General features: G+C 49.3%; 1 protein-coding gene across 10 annotated transcripts in view; it reads left to right on the top strand.

Moving 5' to 3' along the window:
* The first annotated feature begins 1,355 nt into the window (after positions 1-1,355).
* Positions 1,356-21,206, top strand: part of CEP72 (centrosomal protein 72) — a 37,267-nt gene continuing 17,416 nt past the window's right edge. For 7 of the 10 annotated variants that reach the window (XM_070357789.1, XM_070357788.1, XM_070357793.1 and 4 more), the window contains exons 1-5: positions 1,356-1,467; positions 8,424-8,551; positions 9,410-9,602; positions 12,055-12,163; positions 20,080-20,258. In XM_070357789.1, the coding sequence (XP_070213890.1) occupies positions 1,389-1,467; positions 8,424-8,551; positions 9,410-9,602; positions 12,055-12,163; positions 20,080-20,258 (688 nt within the window). In that variant the 5' untranslated portion in view covers positions 1,356-1,388. Of the gene's footprint in view, positions 1,468-4,546; positions 4,900-7,897; positions 8,333-8,421; positions 8,552-8,957; positions 9,249-9,409; positions 9,603-12,054; positions 12,164-20,079; positions 20,259-21,206 lie in introns of those variants that run through there. The other 3 variants (XM_070357792.1, XM_070357791.1, XM_070357796.1) reach the window with 3 other exon arrangements.

Below are 21,206 nucleotides of genomic sequence, written 5' to 3'. Positions count from 1 at the left end.
TCCCTCTGACTGCCCAGTGCATGACTGCCGTGGGCTCACCCTCAGGTCTCCATCTCTGTGGCCAGCTTCTCCCTGGGATGTTCTGACCCTGCAGTCTGGGGCTCAAGGCTGAGGGCCCTGGAAGCCTCCCTGGAATGCTCTAGAAAGCTGTAGAGGACTCAGGATTGGGCTGCCCGACCTGAAGTGACTGGCAGCAGGAGGAAGCAGTGGTGTTTGGAGTGTGGGCTGTGCCCTGACGGACAAGCTGCTTTTTTTGGGGCGGGGGGCGGTCAGTGACAGAAGCCTTTTGTTTGCCCCTGTTTACTTATGAAAGCCAGGATATTTGCTCTGTTTCTAGCGTCCTTGCTGCACCAACTCCGCTCAGGCAGCCCTGGCTGGTGACCACATGCCCTTGGCTGTGCCAGAGTCCCTCCATGGTCTTGTGGGAAGTGGGACACTGGGCAGTTATGAAGCATCACTGAATGTTTGCTGGTCTCCATAGGTGACTTGGCACAGGGCCCCACGGGGCCTGGCCCAGCAGGCGTGAAGCCCTGCCCTGCTCAGGAGAGATTCTGGTACCCTGCAGGGGACCCACACCCCAGCCCCCTGAGCACAGCCCCTGTCTACACCCTGCCCTACACTCTGTCTACACCTCTCCTACACTCTGCCATACTGTCCCACACCAGCGCCTTATACCTGCCCCTACAATCTTATCTACACCTCCGGTGCCACCACCCAGGCTGTGACATGCCAGGGGAAGCTACCAACAAGCCAGACCTGGGCAAGGGAACCCCCAGGACGCGGGCTGCCTGGGGCAGAGTCAGGCAGACGGGAATGCAGGTCTTCCCTGGAGGCGCTCCACAAAAGGCCCAGGGAGCCCGACACACCGTGAACCCCGCGGTTCAGGCTTGTCACCTAGGAACTGCGGACGTGGGCAGAGCCGGACCCGCCGTGGCCGAGTGACCCACGTAGGCCGCCGCAACCTCGGGCAGAATCCGCGGGTCCGGAGCCCAGGATGCAGACCAATCTGGGGGTGGATAGGGGCCCCAGCTGGGGCAGGTGCCCTGGTGAGGCGAGGTCCCCAAGTGGGGCGGGAACTCAGGTATGCCCTGGGGCGGGCCCCAATTTACCCTAACCCCGCCTCCGGGCTGCCTCGGCCAGACCCACATCCCCGCGCCCTACGGCCTTGGCTGCGCCCACCCGCCCTCGGCCCCGCCCCTTCATTCAGCCCCCACACCCCCCGCCCCTTACAAGCCTTGGCCACGCCCACTTCGCCCTCGACCCCCGCCCTTTCCCTCCAGCACCGCCCCTTGGCACCGCCCTCAGCACCGCCCCTCCCCGCCCTTTGCGTCCCCGGCCCTTTGCGTCCCCGGCGCGCAGGCGCGGGCAGGTGCGCGCCGTTTGAAACTATGGCGCCGGGCGGGCGGGTGGTGCTGTGTGAGGAGAAGATCCGGGAGAAGAGCGGCCTGGCGCCTCACTGCGACCTGGGTGCGCGCCAGGCGGCGGGCGGCGGGCGGCGGGCGGCGCTGGCCGAGGGCGCGAGCTTCCCGCCGCCGTGTCGGAGGACCGGTCAGGCCAGAGGTGCCGAAAGAGACCGCTCGGTTCCGAGCCGCCCCAGGCCTGAGGGGCGGGCGCGGGGAGCGCAAAGCGGGGCGGGGAGGCGGTGGGGCTGAGAGCGCGGGCCTGGGGGCCCCCGAAGAGCGGGGCCCGGGGCGAGCTGGGGTCCCGAGCGGAGGCCCTTGAGGGGCCGGGGCGGCCCGGCCCTCGCGCCGTCTGAGGGGAGCTCCTCTGGGGCGCGTCTGCGGAGCCTTTGCGGCGGTGTTTTTTGCGTTATCTGGGAAGATCACTTGGGTTTCCTTTCACCCGTTAGTCAGCTGGATTAGGCTGGTTTTCTCCGAAAGCTTGAAGCACCTTCGTTTCTGGAGGATCTCTGAAACGTACTCGTTCGCCCCTCCCAGGCCGAGGATCTCTGGACTCGTGTTCAAGACGGATGTTGGGCGCTAGTTTTCTTTTTTTATTATTTTGTCTGGTTCTGGTATCAAGGTAACACCGAGCTCATGACATCGTGGGCAAAGTGCCTCTTCGGTTTTCTAGAAGAGATTCTGTAAAATTGGTGCCAGTTCTTTTTTGCTTGGTAGAACTTTCCAGCGAAACCTTATGCGCCTGAAATTTTCTGTATTTGAAGCTTTTAAATTACAAATACAATGTCTGCAGTTGTTATAGAACTATTCATATTATCGACTTCATCTTAAGTGAGTTATGGTTGTGTGGGGTTTTGCAAAACTGATTTCATCCAACATGTTAAATTTGTGTGTATAGAGTTTGTGGTATTTCCTTATTAGCTTGTTAATGTCTGTGTGGTCTGTAGTGATACCCTTCTTCCATTTCTGATATTGGTCATTTCTGTCTTTTTTGGTCTTTCTTGAGGTTTATGGATTTTATTACACTTGTCAGTGAGCCAGCTTTTGGGTTTTCTTCATAGGTTTTTTGGTTTTGAATTTCACTGATTCTGTATTATTTTCTTCTTCCTGCTGCTTTGCATTTATTTTGCTCTTTTTCTTGATTCTTGAGATGAAAATTTAGATTTCTGATTTGAGACTTTCATTTTAGTGCTGTAAGTTTCCCTTTAAGCACAACTTTAGCTGCATCCAAAAGTTTTGTTGTATTTTCATTTTCATTTAGTTCACTGCGTTTTTTAAATTTCCCTTGACTTTCTCTTAGACCTACGGATTGTTCAGAAATTTTTTTTTTCATTTTTGTGTGACTGGAGGTTTTCCTAGTTTGTTTGGTATTTTTTTCTTTCTGTTATTTATTCTGATGTGATTCCATTATGGTCAGAAAACATACTCTGTATGGTCTTAATTGTTTTAAATTTGTTGAAGTTAGTTTTATGGCCCACAATCTGGCCTATATGTACCAAGTGCAGTTGGAAGGAATGTGTACTCTGTCACTGACTGGAGTGTTGTATAAACATGAGTTTGATTCTGTTGACTTACGTTGCTCAGTTCTTTTTTATCCTTGCTGATTTTCTGTCCAGTGAGTCTCTCAATTACCAGGAGATAGGTATTGAGATCCCTAACTATAATTGTGGATTTATCTATTTCTCTTTCCACTTCATGTGTCTTGAAACTGCTATTTGGTGCATACATATTTAGGATTTTTATGTCTTCATATTGGAGTGACCTTTGTAACATATGTAGTATTCCTCCTTATCCCTGATAATTTTCTACAGTGAGACATCTACTTTATCTAATATTCAGTTCAGTTCAGTCCCTCAGTCGTGTCCGACTCTTTGTGACCCCATGAATCACAGCACGCCAGGCCTCCCTGTCCATCACGAACTCCTGGAGTTTACTCAAACTCATGTCCATTGAGTCAGTGATGCCATCCAGCCATCTCATCCTCTGTCGTCGCCTTCTCCTCCTGCCCCCAATCCCTCCCAGCATCAGCGTCTTTTCCAATGAGTCAACTCTTCGCATGAGGTGGCCAAAGTTTTGGAGTTTCAGCTTCAGCATCAGTCCTTCCAATGAACACCTAGGACTGATCTCCTTTAGGATGGACTGGTTGGATCTCCTTGCAGTCCAAGGGACTCTCAAGAGTCTTCTCCAACACTGTAGCCTAATTAGTGTAGTCATGTATGGATGTTTGAGTTGAACCATAAAGAAAGCTGAGCGCCAAAGAATTGATGCTTTTGAACTGTGGTGTTGGAGAAGACTCTTGAGAGTCCCTTGGACTGCAAGGAGATCCAACCAGTCCATCCTAAAGGAAATCAGTCCTGAATATTTGATGAAAAGAGCTGACTCACTGGAAAAGACCCTGAAGCTGGGAAAGTTTGAAGGCAGAAAGAGAAGGAGATGACAGAGGATGAGATGGTTGAATAGCATCACTGACTCAATGGACATGAGTTTGAGCAAGCTCCAGGAGTTGGTGATGGACAGGGAGGCCTGGCGTGCTGCAGTCCATGGAGTTGCAAAGAGTTCAACAGGACTGAGCGACTGAACTGACTGAGTGTAGCCTCTCCAGCTTTCTTTTGTCTAGTATTTGCAGGGTATGTCTTTATCTATTTGTTTACTATTTCATCTGTAAGTGTACATATATCGTAATATTTGAAATAAATTTCTTGTAGATGGTATATGGTGGTTTAGTCGCTAAGTTGTGTCCAACTCTTGTGACCCCATTGGACTAGCCCTCTGGGCTCTCTCTCCATGGGATTCTCCAGGCAGGCATACTATAATGAGTTGCCATTTCCTTCTCCAGGGGATCTTTCCCACTCAGGAATCGAACCCGGGTCTCCTGCGTAGTAGCTAGATTCTTTACTGACTGAATTAACAGGGGAATCAGTATATACTATATATAATTTCTAATCTACTCTGCTAACCTCTGTCTTTTACAATGTAAAAATGTTAGTTGCTCAGTTGTATCTGACTCTTTGTGACCCCATGGACTGTAGTCTGCTAGTCTCCTCTGTCCATGGAATTCTCCAGGCAAGAATGTTGGAGTGGGTAGCCATTTCCTTCTCCAGGGGATCTTCCTGATCCAGGGATCGAACCCTGCATTGGTTCCTCATCTCCTGCATTGCAGGCAGGTTCTTTACTGTCTAACTCGTCAGGGAAGCTTCCCTTTTATAGCATATTTAGACCATTTATTAATATTAATATGGCTTATGTGTGCCATTTATTATTTTTCTGTTTACTCCCTTTGTTTTTTCTTCTTTTGTTTCCTATTTCCTTCCTTTCCGTGTTTCCTCTTTCCTTCCTTTTCCTTAGTCATGTCTGACTCTTTGCGACCCCATGGACTATACAGTCCATGGAATTTACAGGCCAGAATACTGGAGTGGGTAGACTTTTCCTTCTCCAGGGGATCTTCCCAACCCAGGAGTCGAACCCAAGTCTCCTGCATTGCAGGCAGATTCTTTACCAGGTGAGCCACAAGGGAAGCCCCTTCCTTACTTGAGTATTTTTTATTATTTGATTTTGATTTATCTATTATATTTCTGAGCATATCTCTTCATATACCTTTTTAGTCATTGCTCTACATATTACAGTGTACAGTGTTTATGTGATTTAACACAGTTTACTTGTGTGGATGGTTTACCATGTCAAGTGAAAATAGAAATTTTACCACCATTTTTTGTTGGTGTCCTTCAGCTGTTCAGTTGTGTACGACTCTGAGATCCAGTGGACTGCAGCACGCCAGGCTTCCCTGTCCTTCACTGTCTCCTGGACTTTGCTCAAATTCATGCCCATTGAGTCAGTGATGCCATCCAACCATTTCATCCTCTCCTGCCCCCTCCTCCTGCCTTCAATCTTTCCCAGCATTAGGGTCTTTTCCAGTGAGTCAGCTGTTCGCATCAGGTGGCCAAAGTATTGGGGCTTTAACATAGGTCTTTCTAGTGAATATCTGGGGTTGATTTCCTTTAGGATTGACTGGTTTGATCTCCTTGCAGTCCAAGGGACTCTCCAAGAGTCTCCAGCACCACAGTGTAAAAGCATCAGTTCTTTGGCGCTCAGCCTTTATGGTTCAACTCTCACATCTCTACGTGACTACTAGAAAAACCATAGCCTGACTATATGAACCTTTGTCGGCACAGTGATGTCTTTGCTTTTTAATACGCTGTCTTAAGTTTGTCATAGCTTTTCTTCCAAGGAGCAAGTGTCTTTTAATCTCATGGCTACAGTCACCGTCCTCAGTGATTTTGAAGCCCAAGAAAATAAAGTCTGTCACTGTTTGCATTTTTTCCCCATCTGTTTACTGTGAAGTGATGGGACTAGATGCCATGATCTTCATTTTTTGAATGTTGAGTTTTAAGCCAGCTTTTTCACTCTCCTCTTTCACCCTCATCAAGAGGCTCTTTAGTTTCTCTTCACTGTGTTCCATTAGGGTGGTGTCATCTGTGTGAAAATGAAGTCGCTCAGTCGTGTCCAACTCTTTGCAACCCCTTGGACTGTAGCCCATGAGGCTCCTCCGTCCATGGGATTCTCCAGGCAAGAATACTGGAGTGGGTGGCCATTTTCTTCTCCAGGGGATCTTCCCAACCTAGCGATCGAACCCCGGTCTCCCGCCTCACAGGCAGATGCTTTACCATCTGAGCCACCAGGGAATGCAGCCACCTGTATGATATATGCAAATATCATCTGCATATCTGAGGTTATTGATATTTCTCCTGGCAATCTTGATTCCAGCTTGTGCTTCATCCAGCCCAGCGTTTCACATGATGTACTCTGCAAGTGTACCACCATTTAGGTTTCATTTTTCTCCCACTGTATGATTTGTCTAGATATTTCATCTGCATACCTGAGAGCCACAGTAATGGTGAGATTTTTGCTTTTTACAATCATCTGACAGTTTAAATAGCTTAGGAGGAAGCATTAACCCAAGTGTTTACCTGTTTCATTTCTTCATGCCTAATGTCCCAGGTTTCCTTCTTTTATCTTTCCTTGATGTTTAAAGGTTTTTCTTAAGCAGTTATCTACTGGCAGGCGTGCTGGTGAAAAGTTCTCTTAGCGTTTCTTCATTTAAGAATACCTGTATTTCACCTTCAGTCGTAAAGACTGTTATTGGAGAATATAGATTTCTAAGATGAAAGTTCTTTTTTTCAGCAATTGAAAAATGTGAGAGCACTTCCTTTAGGCCACCATGGTTTCTGAAGAGTCACTCCCTACCACGGGAGTTGTGTCTCCCTCTGGGTGATGCCTTTCTCTCTGGTTGCTCTCGAGATTCTTTCATTGCCATCAGTGGTTTTGATTCTGATGTGTTAGCTTTTGCCTTTATTCTGTTTGGTGTTTTTTCAGCTTCTTGAATATGTAGGGTTTTGTTTTTTTGCCAAATTTGGAAAGTTTTCAGCTGTTACTTCTTTAATTTTTTTTTTTTTTTTTTTTAAGCCATGCTGTTTTTCTCTTCTTGAAACTCTCATTGGAACTCCATGGGTTCCCAAGGACATGAATGTTAGATTGCTTTTTCTATTTCTACAGAACCTTGAAGCTCTGTTCATTTTTTTAGTCTGTTTTCTCTCTTGGTCAGATAGGACAATTTTGTTTAATTTATCTTTGCATTTACTCTCTTTGAATTTTTCCCTGTCATCTCCATTCTGTTATTAAGCTGCTCCCATGGTTTTTGTTTGTTTCTTTCAGTTATTTTTCACTTCTCAAATTTCTATTTGTTTCTTCTTTATATCTTCTGGTTTTTTGCCAAGAATCCCTACTTTCTCATTTTTTAAAGCATGTTCATAATTGCTCATTGAACTATTTTTGTATCAGTTGCTTTAAAATCCTCGTTAGATAATTCTGGTTTCTCTCATCTCATTATTGGTGTCTATTGTTTTCTCTCATCCAGATTGAGATTTTCCTAGTTCTTCATCATTTTTGATTGATCGTTTTGATTGGGGTTCTGCTTCCTGTTTAAATCTTGTTACTCGGTTCTGTCACTGCCTGGATGCTGCCTTGTTGCTGAGGCGGTGGCCAGGCCCCTGTCATACACACAGCCTCTACAGATGCCTCATTACAGACAGCCCAGGACAGTAGTTGGGTCCACTCTCGCGGTCCCAGTGCTGGCCACTGTGCAAGGCCAAGGGTACGAGGTCCATGATTTTCCCTTGGTGTTGGGTGGGAGTGGGGCTGGGGTTGTCAGGAGTCTGTCCTGCAAGGCCATCTCTCCTGCAAGGCCATCACTGACCATCTTTGACAGTGGACAGCAGGCTTACCCATATCTTTTGGTAGATGTCCGTGGGTGTTTGTGGGCGGCCAGCTTCTCTTGCATTCAGATTGGGATGCATAGGAGACAACAAAACCAGCCCTCAGTGCTTGACCCTTTTTTTAGGTCCCTAGACGGTTGGCCTTCTGCCCCCACCCTTCAGTTGCCAGGCACTTGCTTCCTGTGTTGTTGTCCAGGGTTGTTAGGTCTAATGGGAGGAATAGGGTGAAATGTGTCTGCTCTGTCTTGTCTGAAACTGGAAAGCCAAAAACCAGTTTTGTATTTAATCAAAATGTGTTTTAAAACAAAAGTTTCCAGGGAAATATTTGGTGCATCCAAACACAGAGTGTCTGTTTCATTCAGTTTCAGCTCAGTTCAGTTCAGTCTCTCAGTCGTGACCGACTCTTTGTGACCCCATGAATTGCAACACGTCCGGCCTCCCTGTCCATCACCAAATCCTGGAGGGGAAACTTATATTTGTAGTGACATTTGTCTTATGAGTGCTTACCGGGTGTGTCCCAGAGAAGTGTATGGTTCCCCCCAAGTGCCACTGGCCATCACCCGTAATGGCGTGACCTCAGGTCAGCCCCTGAGAGGGTTTCAGATGTGATCCCTGCGTGGAAGCTTAGAGGCAGTGGGCTGGCAGCCCCCTTAGGGCTTCCTGGTGAGTGGGTTTTGGAGGGAGACTAAATTACTGTAATAATTAATTTTCAGTAAAATAATAAACTTAAAATCTCTTACTTTTCTATTCTTAGCTGAACTTCAGTCATTATCTATTCCTGGAACTTACCAAGAAAAGATTACTCACCTGGGAAATTCTTTGATGAATTTAACAAGTCTAAAATCTCTAGATCTCTCACGAAACTCCTTGGTTAGTCTAGAGGTAAGTTTTAGGTTTGTTTCTTAAAAGAAAATTTATTGCTATAATAGCAGGGGGAAGTACATGTATGGTAAAAAAAAAAAAAAAAAAAGCACTGTGTTTCACGACTGCTTCTAAAACTTGTAAACTGTGCACCTAAAGTGACTGTGAGTGCTGTGCCGCATTCTCTGTGTTTGCTGTGAGCTGGATTTGCTATGCATCGCGTTGTATTCCAACTATAACATGAAATCACCCCGCTCTGACGAAGATGGTTTTGTCTGTAAAGGAAAAAAGGCCCGAAAGACGAGCGTGTGTGTGCCCGCCTTCATCCTGCATCAGCTGTCCTCTGCACCCACGCTGCACTTCTCATCCGTGTGTGTCTGACTGTTAGTGGCCTTGGGCCCTTGAATGGCTTGTGTGCCTGTCGCAGCAGGCGCTGGTGACGGAGAGGACGCAAGAAGTCCCCAGGCGATGACGAATGGGAACGCCGTGTGAACTGCCAGGGCCTGCGGTGGGGAGAAAGGGAGGCAGGATGCCCCTGCCTGGAGCGCGAGTCTGTCAGCGCCCCGACCTGGTTGGGAGCCCTGCCCCTCGCATCAGCGTCTGCCGCAAGATCTCGTCCCGGCTATACTCAGTCTTCTCATCTGTGAAGCGGGGGCAGCGGTGGTTCCGCCAACGGGGCTGGGTGTGAGAGCTTGGCGTTGGATGCGTCGCTCAGCTGGTGCGTGAGGCCCCGCAGGGATTGACCGGCTCGGCCGCCTCGCGCCCGGGAGCAGCGCTCGCGGCAGAGCTCACCTTTGCTCTGCTGTCCAGTGATGGGGGGCGGGGGGTGTGGAGTGAGTGTGTGTCGACGCCCGTCTCACCGTGCGTTTGTCCCGGCAGGGCATTGAGTGCCTGACGGCGCTGGAGAGCCTCAACCTCTACTACAACCGCATCTCCTCGCTGGCGGAGGTCTTCCGGCTCCACTCCCTGGCGGGGCTCTTGGACGTGGACCTGCGGCTGAACCCCGTGGTGAAGAGCGAGCCTGACTACCGCCTCTTCGTGGTGCACATGCTCCCAGGGCTCCAGCAGCTGGGTAGGCCGGCTGCGCTCCCAGCCTCTCTCGGTGCCCTGCTCGTGTTCTTGGGGCGATCGCGCTGCTGCCCCTTCTGGAGAGGGGAGCTGGTTTCCTCCTCTCACAGAAAAGCCTCCTGGGAAGGCGGCCGGGAGCCACTTCCTGAGACCACAAGTGCCTGCTGGGCTGGCCGGGGCACAGGTGTGGGCTGGCTCGGCTCTCCAGCTGTTCTCAAGCTCTGTTGTCTATTTCCTCGCATGGCCTCCTGGGTGTTGTCCCAGGCTCAGTCGGACGGCTGGATTCAGCCTGGTTTTGCATGCGCCTAGAGCACAGGAATGAGAGGTTACTGTGCTGCGCACGGCCCGGGCAACAGCGTGAGAGAGTGGGAGGGCCTCGGCGGGAGAGCCTCTTGGCAGGTGCAGCTGCCGCCATGGCCCAGGAAGAACCGAATCTCTGGGGCTTGCAGGACAAGCGGCGGGAGCCGAGGGTGTGCCAGTCCGGAGGCCCTGGGGAAGGAGGGCATAGAGTCTTAGACCTGATCCTCCTGTGGAAGTGCCGCTTGAGGGCAGTTAAGACTGTCTGATTGGAGGGTGGTGGTCCTTCTGTGCCCCCAGTGATCAGTGCGTGTTGTCCACTCGGGGGGCCTTTGACCGCTTGGGGAGGCTGGAGGGATTCCAGGGTGTCTCCACCTCCCAGGTGCTGAGATAATGAAATGAGACCCACACGGCAGCGCTTGTCAGGTAGATGCTGGGCAGCGGGCAGACCATGGCTCCTGCCCGTTCAGTGTCCACAGGACCTGCAGACACTCCGGGTTCTGCCCCCTCAGCTGCACAGAGCGTCTCTCACAAGCACCCCAGCTGTGCCTGCCTTGGCTCACCTCCTTGTCCCCGGGCTGGTGGCCCTGGCTCTAGGGAGCCTGGCTGCGTGGTTAGGCCACACCAGCCTGGGCCTGGGGCACTGACCCCCAGAGGTGCACTGTTTGTTCAGACCTACTTAGGGTTTCAACGTTTTGTTGGTTTTTAGATATTTGGGAGGATTAAATGCTTGTGTCCTTAGTTAGTTAAGTTGCTCAGCCGTGTCTACCTCTTTGCGACCCTGTGGACTGTAGCCCATCAGATTCCTCCGTCCATGGGATTCTCCAGGCAACAGTACTGGAGTGGGTTGCCATTTCCTTCTCCAGGGGATCTTCCCGACCCAGGGATCGAACACAGGTCTCCTTAGTTGACTGTATAAGTATTCTGTAAACTATTGAAGCATTACAATCCTTCTTGAAAGTTGTGCAGTCTTCAGTCTTAAATGATTAGTTTCTACTTGTGATAAAAGTTTTCGATTCGGTCTTATAGAGTTGTTCCAGTCTGAAAGGTACTCAGACATGAGAAAGGAGAGTCACTGGAGTCCGTGCTGCGGGAGCCCTGGAGCTCTTGGAAGGCCCGCTGTCCCGCCGGGCGCCGTGGGAGCTCCGAGGGAGTAACCCAAGCGCTCTGGCCGGGAGCAGAGGAGGCCCTCGCCGGGCCTGGGGGCCGCTGCCGTGCAGAGAGGGTGTGGTCTGGGTGAGACAGGTTTGCGCTGGTCTTAGCCACATGGAGCTTGAGTTCAGAGTGAGGGGCATGGCGCTGACTCAGTGAAGTTCAGGCTGAGCAAGTAGAGTCGTGAGTTGCTGGCATGAAGGCCACGTCCAGGCCATGAGAGTGCAGAGCCCAGGAGGCCTCAGACCAGCGTGTGGCGGACGGAGTCCCCGAGGGGATGGAGGGGGCTCCCGGGGGCACCCCGCGTGGGGCCAGGGCTGCCATGCAGAGTCCACACCTTGGTCCTTGTTTCTCACTGGGACATGTGCCTCTGGGCGCTGTGGGCTCAGCTTCCTGAGCAAGTCTGGGGTGGTCCTGACAAGTTCCTGAGGGCTGGCCACCAGCGTTTGGGAGGGCAGCCTCCCTTGGGCACTCCCGAGGAGGTGTGGCTGTGGACACGTGAGGCCTTCTTGGGTCCAGGGCACGTGTGGAAACAGTTAGGCTTGGCTCTGCCCCCTGTTCCAGTCCCAGGATCTGAGAGGTGAGCCCTGGGTGCTAGCACGTGGCCTGGGCCTCTTCTCTCCAGTGTGTTGGGCTCCTCGCCCGTGGACACTTGTTAGGGGTGTTTGGGGACCTTGCCCAGCATCCCTGATATGTGTCAAGAGGAGACAAGAAGGGTGTGCCTGCACGTGAACTTGAGTGTGTGTTTCCCTTCCTGTCTGAGGCTCAAGCCTGGTGTAAGCTGCCGCCTCCGGGGATCACGCTCAGCACCTCCACGGGCTCCTGTGGTGGGTTGGCCCTCGGGGGAGGGAAGGGCCCCAGAACAGGGCATTGCCTCTGGTCAGGTGCGTGTGAGGCTGAGTGGGCGGCAGGACACCTTTGCTCCCCATGGGAGGCCGGCAGGTGCGCCACAGCGGGGCCTGGCACCTGCCTCTGGTCGCTACTTTCCCATGGTGTCTTCTCTGTAGATGACCGCCCCGTGAGGGAGAGTGAGCGGAGAGTGTCCCGGCTGCATTTTGGTTCGGAGGAATCGCTGGACTCAGAGCAGAGCTTCCCATCTGTTTTCAGAGAAGAAAGGTATGAACAGAAAAAGCGAGAGTGAAAGTCGCTCAGTCATGTCCAACTCTCTGTGACCCCATGAACTGTATAGTACAATTCTCCAGGCGAGAATACAGGAGTGGGTAGCCTTGCCCTTCTCCGGGGGGTCTTCCTGACCCAGGTCTCCTGCACTGCCGGTGGATTCTTTACCAGCTGAGCTATCAAGGAAGCCCATGAACAGAAGTGGTGTTTGAACTTCTTGAGGAGTGTTCACTGTTGATAGAAAAATGCCAGCCTCTGTATTAACTGAAGATACAAACTCTGCATGCGGATTGCCACTTAGAGGGCAGGCCTGCGGGGAGGTGTGGTGGGGGTGGGAGAGACGCCCCACACCAGCTGGCGATAAAGGATACCGTAGGACAGCCTCTCTTCCTGTCCATCACATCTTCTGTAGGTTACTTTTCAATATTAGTTTGGCCAAAATGTTTGAGTTTTTCTGTAAGATGGTAAGAACTTTCTGGCCAACCCAATACTGAAAACGTTGTTAAAGTAATTGATGTCGGATACGTAGCTCGAAAGGCCTGTGGCAAGAAGCCGAGGTCCCACCTACCAGCGCCTGCCCACCCCTCAGGCAGCCGCCTGCCCGTCTCTAATGGTTGCTGCTTCCAGGCTCTGTTTGTTCCTTTCTGATCTCAGATGGTGCAGACACTGCTGTTTGTGGACGGGAGCACTCTGACAGACCTGGCAGCTCTGGAGCCCCCTCTTCCCACCTGGCCGTGTCGGTTCTTGGGCTTTGCTCCCTCCGGCGTCCCCCTTCCTTTCTCTGCTCTGCGGGCAGGGCTCCCGCTCGCTGTGCCGGGCTGTGGGAGCCTGTGCCGCCTGTGCCTGGCTTCTCAGCGCCTCCCAGCGCCTGCCGTCTGCATCTTTATGTCTGACTTGAGATGTCGGGGTGGTAGCACGTGTGTTCTGAAAGCACAGTCTTTGTGTGTTTGGTTGATTCTAAAGGTGTAAGTCAGTCCATGGTGTTTACCTAGCTTGTAATGTGTGAGGATTATATATTCCTTCTTAAATACCATTTTGTTTTGTCTGAAGCTTTTAATAGTTTTCTTTCTCTTCCACTACACACCTTAGTTCATCTGTAAATTTCTCTAACGTAGAGGTCAGCTGACTTTTTTTGTAAAGGGCTGGAAAGAGTGTTTTCAGCTCCGTGGACTGTATGATCTGTGTTTTAACTTCTCAACCCTGACTTTGTAGATGAAAGCAACTGTAGACAGTACATAAACTAAAGACTGTGTTCCAATAAACCTTTTACAACACAGGTGTGGGTTGGATTTGACTCGTGGGCCATACTTTGTTCTAACATCTTAAGATCAGTTCCAAATTTCGGGAATCTCCTCTTCCCTCAGCTGTCTGGCTTGGAGTTCCCCTCCCCTCACATCCCTATTTCAAACCCAGCTAACTAACCCTGCAGAATGGTCTGAGTATTGTGTGCCCCAGATTTACATGCTGGAGCCCCAACCCCCAACTCAGTGGCTTTAGGGGACAGGGCCTGTTAGGGGCGATGAGGTCCTGCGGGTGGAGCCCTCGTGATGGAGTTGGTGCCTTCCTACAGAAAAGACCCCACAGAGCTCTCTAGCTTCGTCCACATCCATGTGCATTTATGAGTTACGCAGTGTCAGTCTTGTGACTTTGTCCTCCTTCAACATTGAGTTGCCAGTTACTTTCCATATAACTTTTAGAATTAATCTGTCAATATCCACCAAATACCTTGCTGGAATTTTGATTGAGATTGTGTTGAATTACAGATGAGAAGAAACTGACATCTTAACACTATTGAGTCTTCATATCCACGGACATGGAATATCCATTTATTTAGTTCTTCTTTGATTTCATTTATCAGAGGTTTGTAGTTTTCCTGATTTGATGCTGTACGTATTTTGTTAGACTTATGCTTTAGTATGTTGGTCTTTTGAGGCTAATTTAGGCTTTTTAATTTAAAATTCCAGTTGTTCATTGCTGACAATATATGAAAGCATTTGGCTTGTATGCAGCTGCTGGTGACGAAGTACCACAAACAGGGTGGCTTAAAATAACAGAAATTTATTGCCTTACAGTTCTTAGGCTGGAAATCTGAAATCAAGGTGTTGTCAGCCCTGCTTCCTCCTGGAGGCTCTAAGAGGGAATCCATTCCGTGACTCCAGCTTCAACGGTTTGCTGACCATCTCCAGCATTCTCTCCAGTCTTCTCACTGTGGCTGTCTTCTCCCTGCGTCTTTTCACAGAGCTCCCCATTGTGCCCGTCTGTCCTGTGTCCAGATTTCCCCGTTCTTAAGGACATCAGTCATATTGGTTACTGCTAAGTCACTTCAGTCATGTCCGACTCTGTGCAACCCCAGAGACGGCAGCCCACCAGGCTCCCCCATCCCTGGGACTCTCCAGGCAAGAACACTGGAGTGGGTTGCCATTTCCTTCTCCGATGCATGAAAGTGAAAAGTGAAAGGGAAGTCGCTCAGTCATGTCTGACTCTTAGCGACCCCATGGACTGCAGCCCACCAGGCTCCTCCATGCATGGGATTTTCCAGGCAAGAGTACTGAAGTGGGATGCCATTGCCTTCTCCGAGGGCTCCCCATAATTTCCTCATTTTAACTCAATTACCTCTGTAAAGACTCTTATTTCCAAATAAGGTCATGCTCTGAGGTGTAGGGTGTTAGGACTTCAGCATCCCTTTTTAGGGGACACAGTGTAACCCATACATTTTGAATTTTATGAGTTTGCTGTAAGACTGATTTTTTGGTTTTCTGTAGATGGCATGTCATCTTTGAACATGCCATCTATAGTTGTATATGTCTTCCTTCCCAATCTGTATGCTGTTAATTTCCTTTTCTCATCTTACTGCCTTGGCTGGGACATCCAGTATGGTGTGAAGGCCATGGGCAGCGGGGCTTGCTCGCCTCGCTCCTGGTCTTGGCAGGGTGGCAGCAGGTCTCTCTGGGACATCCAGTATGGTGTGAAGGCCGTGGGCAGTGGGGCCGTGCTCGCCTCGCTCCTGGTCTTGGCGGGGTGGCAGCGGGTGTTTCCCACCAGGTCTGCTGCCACCTGCGGGCTTCCCTTGGTGTCTTTATCCAGTGCAGCAGGTTCCCATCCATGCCCAGTTTACTGACCATTTTATCACGGATGGGTATTAGACTTTGTCGAATACTTTTTCTGTATTTACTGATATTGTCACGTGACTCTTCTTCTTGAGCCTGTTGATGTGATGCATTACACTGACTTTTTTCCGAATGTTGAACCAGCTGTGCACCTGGAATAAACCCCACTCTCTTGTGGTGTAGACTTCTTTTCATACCTTCATGGCCTCAAGTTGCTGGTATTTGTTGGGGATTTTTTGCATCCGTGTTCATGGGAGATAAAGGGTCTGTATTTTCCTTGCATTGTCTTTGCTGGTTCTGGCATTAAGGTAATGCTGGCCTCATAGAATAAGTTAGTCTGTATTCCCTCTGTTTCCTCTTCTGTCTTATAGAAAATTGGTATAATTTCTTTCTTAAATGTTGGTAGAATTTACCAGTGAATGTATCTGGACCTGGTATTTTAGGAGGCTATCAATGATTGATTCAAGGTCTGTAATCCATACAAGTCTGTTCTTCCTATCTACTTTTCCTGGTGTGGGTTTTGGAAGATTGTGCGTTTCCAGAACGGTTCCGTTTCATCCGGGTTATCCCGTTTGTGGGCAGGGTGCTCTCTGTTACCCTCTTGCTCCACAGGATCTCCAGTGGTGCTGCTGCTTTTACTTCCTGTGTTAGTGATGCGTCTTTTTTCCCTAGTTAACCTGTTATAGATAGAGGTTTTTCCATTTTATTTATGTGTTTAAATTTAGAACTAGCTTTTGGATTTGTTGATTTTCTTTTTTTCCTGTTTTCAACTTTATTGATTTTTACTCTAAATTTTACTATTGCTTTTGTTCTTCCTGCTTTGGATTTATTTTCTTAGTTTCCTAAGATGGAAGCTTAGGTCACTGATTTTGGATTGTACTGTGTCTACTGTGCATTCAGTATTATGTATTTCCTTCTACACATTGCTTTCACTGCATCCCACAAATTTCAGTGAGGTGTATATTCTTTTTAATTTGGTTGAAAATATTTTTATTTTGAAGTACTTTACTTCAGAATACTTTGAGGTTTCTTTGACTCATGTTATTTGGGAATATGTTGTTTAATCTTCCTTTTTTTGAGATTTTCCAGTTATCTTTCTGTTACTTATTTTATTACAAGTTTAATTTCATTGTGCCCTGAGAACAAATATCGTGTGATTTGTTTTCTTTTTAACGTGTAGAGGCATGTTTTGTGGCCCAGGACGAATATGTGTTGGTGAGTGTTCCGTGTGACTGTGGGACGAGTGTCCTGCTGTCTGGACACAGTGGACGCCGGCTCCTCCAGGTGGTGGTGTCGGGCCCAGCTGTGTCCTTGGTGACTGACTGCCTGCGGGATCCACCCCTTTCTGACGCGGGGTAGGGAAGTGGATCCGTCCTCCTGAGCTCCCTCAGTGGCTGTGTTGGGTAACCTGATGCTGTCTTATTGGTGCAAGCCCGTCCAGGGCTGCTGCGTCTTCCTGCAGAGCTGCCCTGAGTCCTGACCCCTCTTTATCCCAGGTTGCACTCACCACCCAAAGTCAGCTCTGTCTGAAAGTGATGTAGCTACTTCCACTTTGTTCTGATTGGTGTTAGCATAGTCTGTTTTTCTTTCTCTGTCCATTTACTTTTAACCTGTGCATCTTTATATTTGAAGGGGGCTTCTGTAGGTAACATGTAGTCGGCCTTGTATTTTGATCCGCGCTAACCGTCTCTGCCCTCCACTTGGTGCGTTTACACCCTGATGTCTGAAGTGATTCTTGATGCAGCTGGGTTAACAGCTGCTGTGTTCGCTGTTTCTGTCTGATGCCCTTGTTCTTACTTTGTCTTCTGATCTTTCCCTTCCTTTCCTGGTTTTACGTGATCATCCAGTGATTCCATTTCCCCGTTAACACATCAGTTATGGGCATGTTTTCACTTTGGTGGTCGCCCTGAGCACACAGGACAGGCAGACCTCGTTTTCTGTGCTTTGCTTCATTGTGCTTTGCAGATTCTGTGTTTTCATAGATTGAAGGTTTGTGTTAACCTCGAGTCAGGCGAGTCTGTCGTGCCATTTTCCGAGTGGCATTTGTTCCTTATTCACCTCATGTCTCTGTGTCACATTTTGGTAATTCTTGCAGTATTTCAGACTTTTTCAGCTTTTTATATTTCAGTGATCTGTGATCCCATTGCTGCCATGACTTGCAAAGGCCTCAGATGATGGTTAGCACTTTTTAGCAATAAAACGTTTTAAAATTAAAGTGTATACATTGTTTTTTAACATAATATTGTTGCTCACTTAATAGACTAAGTACAGTGTAAACAGTAAGAAAGCTAAGATCATGGCATCTGGTCCTGTCACTTCATGGCGGACAGAAGGGGGAAACGTGGGAGCAGTGACAGATTCTTCTCACCTTGGACTCCAGAATCACTGTGGGCTTGACTGTAGCCATGGAACGAAAAGACGCTTGCTCCTTGGAGGAAAAGCTATGACGAGACACCACTTTGCTGACAGAGGTCCACAAAATCAAAGCTATGGTTTTTCCAGTAGTCATGTATGGATATGAGGGTTGGACCATAAAGAAGGCTAAATGCTGAAGAACTGATGCTTTTGAATTGTGGTGCAGGAGAAGACTCTTGTGAATCCCTTGGACTGCAGGGAAATCAAATCAGTCATTCCTAAAGGAAATCAATCCTGAATATTGATTGGAAGGACTGATGCTGAAGCTCCAATAAATACTTTGGCCACCTGATGTGAAGAATCGACTCATTGGAAAAGATCCTGATGCTGGGAAAGATTGAAGGCAGGAGGAGAAGGGGGCGGCAGAGGATGAGATAGTTGGATTGGCATCATGGACTCAATGATGGTGATTTTGAGCAAACACCAGGAGATGATGAAGGACAGGGGAGCCTGGCATGCTGAGGTCCATGGGGTCACAAAGAGCCAGACACGACTTAGCAACTGAACAACAATAATGTACATAAAGAACTTTCCCTTCTGACTTGTTTGAAGATTTTTTTCTTTGTCTTAGCTTTTCTCCAGTTTGGATATATTCCTTGATGTAATTTTTCCCAGCATTTATTCTACCACTGTTCTCAGAGCTTCCTGTTTGTGTGATTTGGTGTCTGACATTCCCTTAAGGGATTCTTAGTCGTCTTCAGTTCCCTTCTCTCCTGTTGGCAGGCTCATGTGTGAATATTAGGCCTTTTGGTGTTGGCCCACGATTCTAGGTATTCTATTCTGGTTTTTCTTTTTTTTCCAGTCTTTTTTAATCTTCGCTTTTCAATTTTAGAGTTTCTGTTATTATGTTATCAAGTTCAGAGGTTCTTTCCTCAGCCACATCCAGTTTACTGTTGAGCTCATTAGAGGCACTTTTCATCTGTTACAGTGTCTTCAACTAACGTTTCTATTAGGGTCTTTCTTAGAATTTCCCCATCTCTGCTTGGGTTTCCCGTCCGTTCTTTCACATTGTCTCTTTTTTCCATTAGACCTTGTAGTATTATTACTCACAGTTGTCTAAAATCAAAGCCTGATTTCATCCAGCGTTTCTGAACCTGGTTCTAGTGCTTACTCTTCTCAATGTTGTTATGGCTGTTTGGAGCTCCATGAGATTCCAGATGCATTTTAGGATGGCTTTTCTATTTCTGGGGAAAATATCATTGGGATTTTGATAGGATCGCACGGATTCTGTGGATTTCTTTGGGCAATGAATATTTTAACAGTGTTGAGTCTTCCAGTCTATGCATATGTGGTGTGTTTCCACTTACTTATGTCATCTTTACTTTGTTTCAGCGATGTTTTGCAGTCTGTGTGTTCTCAGTAATGTCCAACGCTGTGCGACCCCATGGACTGTAGCCCGCCGGGCTCCTCTGTCCACCAGATTCTCCAGGCAAGAATCCTGGAGTGGGTTGCCATTCCCTCCTCCAGGGGATCTTCCCAGCCCAGGCAACAAACCCGTGTCTCCTACATCTCCTGCATTAGCAGATGGATTCTTTACCACTGAGCCACCTGGGGAACGTGTTTTCAGTTGACCTATCCTTGATTATCTCAAGACTAAGTTATCACAGAGTTTAGATGATCTGGTACAGTGACCTTATTATCCAGAGGTGACAGTAGAGACCCCGATAGGCTGTATGTGTCCACCATCAGGTGTCTGTGGGCAGACCTTGAAGGAGAACCCAGTCCCCTTCTTTCTGCAGGGACCTGGAAGACTCTCAGCTCTAGAAAATAGAGTGTCATTGACTTCTCAAAGTGTGATCAGGGTCATAAAGCCAGTGTTCGTAGTATGTGACTGAGTTCTGTTTTGAAGAGTGATTCTTAAGCTGCCTTTGTTAGAATTAGGTCTCCTGTGAATGTTTGCCTTTGTATGGAGGGACATCCTATTCTACAGCCTCACGTTTCAGTTGTTAGAGAGATATATTCACTTAATGTGAAAATAGAAATTTGGAACACCATGTTATTGAACTTTCTTTTTGTTTTGTTTTTTGGTCGGTCCATATGGATCTTCGCTTCCCCAACCAGGGATAGAATTCGTGCCTCCTGAATTGGAAGCATGGGATCTTAACCACTGGACTGCCAGACAAGTCCCTCCTTGAATTTTGCTGGTCACGTGTACCACAGTGCTAGGAGATCCTTGCACGGGGGGCTTCCTGGAACTGCCACCCTTTAATGAAGCCGGGTGTGGTGACCAGTCATCCTGGCCGAGTTCACTCCGCCTTCCCTGTGGCAGAAGCCCCCGCTGCTCCTCCTGAGACCTTGAGGCAGGGTCAGCAGTGCAGGCGGCTGTGTCCCGGGGTCTTCACGCGCTGGGTGGGGGTGGGAGCACAGAGCCAGGTTTGCTTGTCTTTGTAGACCTCATCACTCCAGAGTCAAGTGCACTGACTCCTCCGCCAAGAAGTGCTTGGTCATGGATGCGGATGACGAGGCGGTCCTGAGCCTCATTGCTGAGTGCGAGTGGGACCTGAGCAACCCTCCTGGGGGCATGAGTTCCAGCCAGAAGGAGTCAGAGGCCAGCCTCCAGACCTCCCAAGGTAGGCTGCTCCTCGCCGAGAGGGTGGGTGCAAGCCCGGCTGGGAGGCTGATGTCTGCTGCCTCAGGATCCACGCCGCCTTTTTAAGAGAATTTACCTTTAAATGTAGACCCTTCAGGAAGTCTTGTGCACCTGGAAATATCAGTAATTTGGTCGTGGAATTGCAGGAGAAGTCAGTGTGTTTAGGTGGATGTAGTCACTGCAAGTCTGTCACCTCAGGTCCCTCTCAGGTCAGTTGCGGGGGTAGCGAAGATGTGGGGCGTCCTGTGCTGGAGGGGCTGAGTCCCCGCTGGCCTCAAGGGGGCTCCTCTCTGGCTCCAGCTGCATGTGAGTGAGGGGTTGACACCTGACGAGGGCGGGCATGTGAGCTCCTTCACGCCCGTGCCGGCTTTTCCGCCAGGACTCGTGTATGAGCTTCAGCTGCTTTGCTGCTGCTTCTCTCATGGGTCCCAGGAGCTTTTCGTGAAGTCACAGCATCTGGGTCTTCCTGCTGCAGTAGCACCCTGCCTCGGCCTCCCCGCCACCTCCCGGGCCTGTCGGGCCCTCCAGTGTGGCGCCCGTCCTGAGCGTGCGGCAATGTCTACTGAGGGCTTTAGTTCTCGTTTCCTGGAGATGAGTCCCAGCAGCCTGCTCATGCGCTCGTGTCATCTTGTGAGCCGTTTCTGTTCCTGCTGCCCCCCTCCCCTATTCCTTTCTTGGTATTGATGCCCCGGACTCCATTATGCTGGTAGAACACAGCCTGTCTCAGATTTCTGCCCACCCTGTGGCCTGCCTTTCATTTCCTAAGCAGTGCTTCCAGGAGCGGTTCTATCTGAGTGAGGTCGCTCCACCCTGTTTTCCTTCGTGGTGGTGCTTTTCAGTGTGCTGGCCGTGCTTGTGGAGGCTTCCTCCCCTGTCCACCTCCTGGGGACCTGCACTTAGATCTGAGAGCTGCTCTCTAGAGTCAATT

The sequence above is a fragment of the Bos mutus genome, chromosome 20 (assembly GCF_027580195.1).
Source record: "Bos mutus isolate GX-2022 chromosome 20, NWIPB_WYAK_1.1, whole genome shotgun sequence".
NCBI classification, from domain to species: domain Eukaryota; kingdom Metazoa; phylum Chordata; class Mammalia; order Artiodactyla; family Bovidae; genus Bos; species Bos mutus.
The sequence above is the reverse complement of the archived record's forward strand: the minus strand, read 5'-3'. Positions and strand labels throughout refer to the sequence as shown.